This window comes from Fukomys damarensis, unplaced genomic scaffold (genome assembly GCF_012274545.1).
Source record: "Fukomys damarensis isolate Sample0158 unplaced genomic scaffold, DMR_v1.0_HiC HiC_scaffold_19, whole genome shotgun sequence".
NCBI lineage: Eukaryota > Metazoa > Chordata > Mammalia > Rodentia > Bathyergidae > Fukomys > Fukomys damarensis.
In genome coordinates this window covers 42022831-42026655 of record NW_022900931.1, presented here as the reverse complement: position 1 = coordinate 42026655, position 3825 = coordinate 42022831, and the positions used below count along the sequence as shown (strand labels likewise).

The 3825-nt window shown below is 48.4% G+C and overlaps 1 protein-coding gene across 1 annotated transcript in view; it reads right to left on the bottom strand.

Annotated features, from left to right (window-relative positions):
- Position 1: 1 nt before the first annotated feature.
- Positions 2-3825, bottom strand: part of Ildr2 (immunoglobulin like domain containing receptor 2) — a gene marked incomplete at both ends in the record, with an annotated part of 51337 nt that continues 47513 nt past the window's right edge. The window contains 2 exons of the mRNA XM_010634002.3: positions 2-71; positions 1060-1276. Coding sequence (XP_010632304.2) covers positions 2-71; positions 1060-1276 — 287 coding nt within the window. The remainder of the gene's footprint in view (positions 72-1059; positions 1277-3825) is intronic.

Genomic DNA, 3825 nt, shown 5'->3' with positions numbered 1-3825 from the left:
CCATGGACACGGCCGGCACGCCCCCGGAGAAGCTCTTCCTGGACAGCATCTCCGACTTGCAGCGCTGCTGGCTGCGGGCAGAGGAGGTGGTGGGTCAGGGCACCGCGGGTCACGGAGCCCGCACCCTGCCTGGTTCAAGGTGGGGAGACCGAGGCCGGCCTGTGAGAGTGCCCTGGGCATCCCGGGACCTCGGCTCTGCGCCAGGATGCACCCGTCCTCTTGTGCCCTCAGACGCCCCGTGGTGCATCCAGGGAGAGCGACCCTGGCTACCCGAGGAGTTTGCGAGAGGGGTCGGAATGGCATTGACTGGCCAGAAATGCTTTCTGGGAGCCTCAGTGCTGAAACACGGCGAGGCCTTTGATCGTTAGGGTGGACCGTCCACATCTCATCTGCCCTCTCTCGGAGCTAGCCAAGTGGCACAGCACACAGAGCCTCCGGGATATATGCCGATGTAAACAGGCCTGTGTCTCCTTCAGGGCTTAGGGCCACATGATGGGGCAGGAGGCCAGAGAGACCCTTGCAGTTGGTAGGAAAAGGGTCATGTCTGTGACTCAAGGTAAAGGATAGGTGAGGGGTGCAGGTGCCAAGCAAGGGGAAGTGGTTACAAAAATGGTAAAATCTCTGCCTCCCCTGTTCGTTGGTCTTAACCCCTAGGTAAGTTCCTAAGCATCTGGGAATTTCTATTTCCCAACTTCAAATGGAGACAACGGGGTAGATACCTTTGAGTTATGAAAAGTAAATGCAACAGTGTAAGTGTTGGTATTTTGCCGCACACATGACAAATGATCAAAAATGATGCAAGCGATGGGTGGGAATTATTAGAGGTCATAGGATAAAGTATCTGAAGAGAGGGTGAAGGTCCCTCGAGGGGCCGGTGGCACACATCTTCAAAAGGCCTTAAAGGATTTCTCCTACAGGGGGTGCCACAAGGGCTCCCTTGCTTACTGAACTCCACAGCCTAGATTAAAAGACGTGGCCGGCAGCCCAAGATGGGAGACGGATGTTTGTACAAAACAAGAGGCTCAGCATTAACCTGCCTCTACCCCTCATACCCATCACCTGTGCTGGAAGCTTTCCCGGTCCTCTTTGTTATATTCCACCGCTGAGGGCCCCCGGCTCGGCCCGCTGCTGCCTCCCATGACACCTGACCAGTAGTCAGGATTGCTCTCCAAGTCCCCAGACACAGGGAACGGCTTGCTTCGCATCTGATGGTACGGTTGACAGAAATTGCTGTCCTCCTCATGCAGGGAGCTGAGTTCTGAGATGGTGTTGTTATCTGTAGAGACAAAACCAGGCATGACAGAGCTTTCTACGCGGTAGAGAGAAAGGGAGACTCTGTTAAGGGGATGAGGCCTGAGGCTCTAGAAACCCCACTCGAGGCCCTCAGGTCTGTCTGCCCGGAGTGGGCTGTGGGCCGGTGCTAATGGAATTTGTGGTCTCAGCTCAGCAGGGCCTGGCTCCAGTTCGAAGCTTACTGTTTATGGAAAGGGAGGCTTCCTACGTGCTCTGTTCTTGGAATAAGAGAACAATTGTTTTTGTTCCACCTAAGGCAGGCTTCCCAGAACTCGGACTCTATGCAGCTGGCCTCCTAGTACATTGTCATCCTTGTTCAAATGTTTTTCTTGGTCCTGTATAATTCTGTTGATGAGCCACGATGATCCTAGGCATGTTGAGCCAAAAGGGACAAAAAAAAGAGAAGCCACAGATCACAGCATCTTTCCTACTGCCAAGCACTGGGGCCTTCGGAGCCAGTACTGTCACATATGTCCCTCCCTGCATAGCAAGAAGTCCATGAGGTCAAGGAGAAGTGTATAATCCTGTCTACACACACCCCTTCAGACCGTGCTCATCCAGGAACCTGGGATAGCCTGCCCAAGAGGTACCAAGCCTGCTGTCAAGGCCTGGGTAGCCCTCTTCCCTTCCCTAGAGTATTTCAAGTGTGTATGGCCAGGGGTGGCCAGGCCAGTTGTCTGGAGATGTGAGAAGAAAAGGGTGGGCCTGTTATGTTCAAGGGCAAGGCGGGTATCTAGTCACAGCTTTCTTGTTCTTCTAAGTAGCTTTTTGCAAGGCACTTTTGAACAAGAACCAGAATCACGGTCGAGAAAGAAAAGAGAAAAACTATTTATAGAACATTGAAATATACTGAATTTCATTTTACTTAAAAAAAATAATTCTAGTGAATCTATTTGCAATGTAACCAAAGCCATTTGTTTCCAAAAATCTTTTCATTAAGACTTCAACAATATTATTAAGAACAACACGTACTGAGGTTAAGGCTGTTGAGGGAGAGGAAAGCCAAGGTGAAATGTGGGAAGCATAAATGTGTCTCAGGTTTCCCTCTGCTTCACCCAACCCCATCCCCAAGAGTCTTGGGAAGAACGGGATTTTTGCACATCAAAGAGGGCAGTCTCTTCTTCCCCACACACACCCTCCGAGGGACACAGCTTCTACCATGAGTGCCACTCAATTTAATCATGCCGTGAGTTGGTATCTGAACTATAATTTAATTTTTAAAAACGTTTCTTCCTCTCAAGGAGTATGAGCTAATTTGTGCCTATTTTAAAGGAAAATAACTCAGGTCCTGCTGGTTAGTGGACACTTAGACCATTCCCTCTGTTGTGATTCTCATGAATTAGAATTTCCTTAGGAACCATATAGAAAAGAACTTTAAAATGGGGCCAAGTGGGATATTGAAAAATAATATTGGCTCAGCTCTTTCCTTAAACTTCAGAGATGCTGTGACTGATTTCTATAGTTAGGAAGGGCTATCGCAGTTCCACCACTGCTTGGGATGTGTGTTTCACTAATTCCACCATGATGAACGTGAATGTCAACATCCCTCATTTCACAAACATCCAGTAGTATAACTGTAGGCAAACATTCACTGTATCTTAGGCTCTGTGAGCCATACTGTTAAAACTATTCAGTTCTGCCATTGTAGCATGAAAACAGAAACTGATATCCATAACTGAACTGTCATGGCTGTGTGCCAATAAAATTTTATTTACAAAAACAAATTTGAAACTTGACCCTCCTTGGCCTGGGAGATTTCATTTGCTGACCCCTGCTCTAGGAATTATCAGAGTGAAAAATCCCATGAGCCTCCCTCCGTGTATAAAGACAAGGCAAATAAGGACCATACTGGCTAGCAAATTCATGAGTCTGGACCTCAAACTCCTAATTCTTACAGAACCTATGACTTCCCTGCCCTAACCTGAAGCCCTAAGATCCATTTTACAAAGAGATTTTTCAAGATGGTCCCATGATGTACCCTAGGGTGATAGAATCAACATCTGGAAACAGAGCGAACTATATTCCTACTTCATTACCGTGCCTCTAAGGTACTTCTAACCTGCAGGTGCCAGGGGATCTGGATTCCAGTCCTGGCACTGGCCTTGAGTACTGGTCTTGCTTACTTTCCGTCTGCCTCACTGTCCTCTGCACAAGAAGGAGATGGATTTAAGAACCTCAGAAGTCCCTTCCATTTGCAGCATTCTGAAGCCTTACATAAGCAAGAAGACCACCGAGAAGGCCACGGTTTCAGTAGAACTACAGCCATAAAGCCATCCAGTTTGCTCAGAGATTTCTTCAAGATCTCGAGACTGGGAATCAGAAGAGCTGGGTTCTACTTCTGATTCTGTCACTGCACCCCTCCGACCTTCCATGTCTTTAGTATGTACCCTGCAAATGTTGACCTAGCCCTCTCAAAGGTCCCCTTCAACTCTAAGCTGGTGGCCCCAGGAGACCGGTTTAGTCAAGACAGTCAGACAGGAGACGTAACCTAAACCATTCTTTCAGTTTGATCCTACTTTTTAACACCCCACC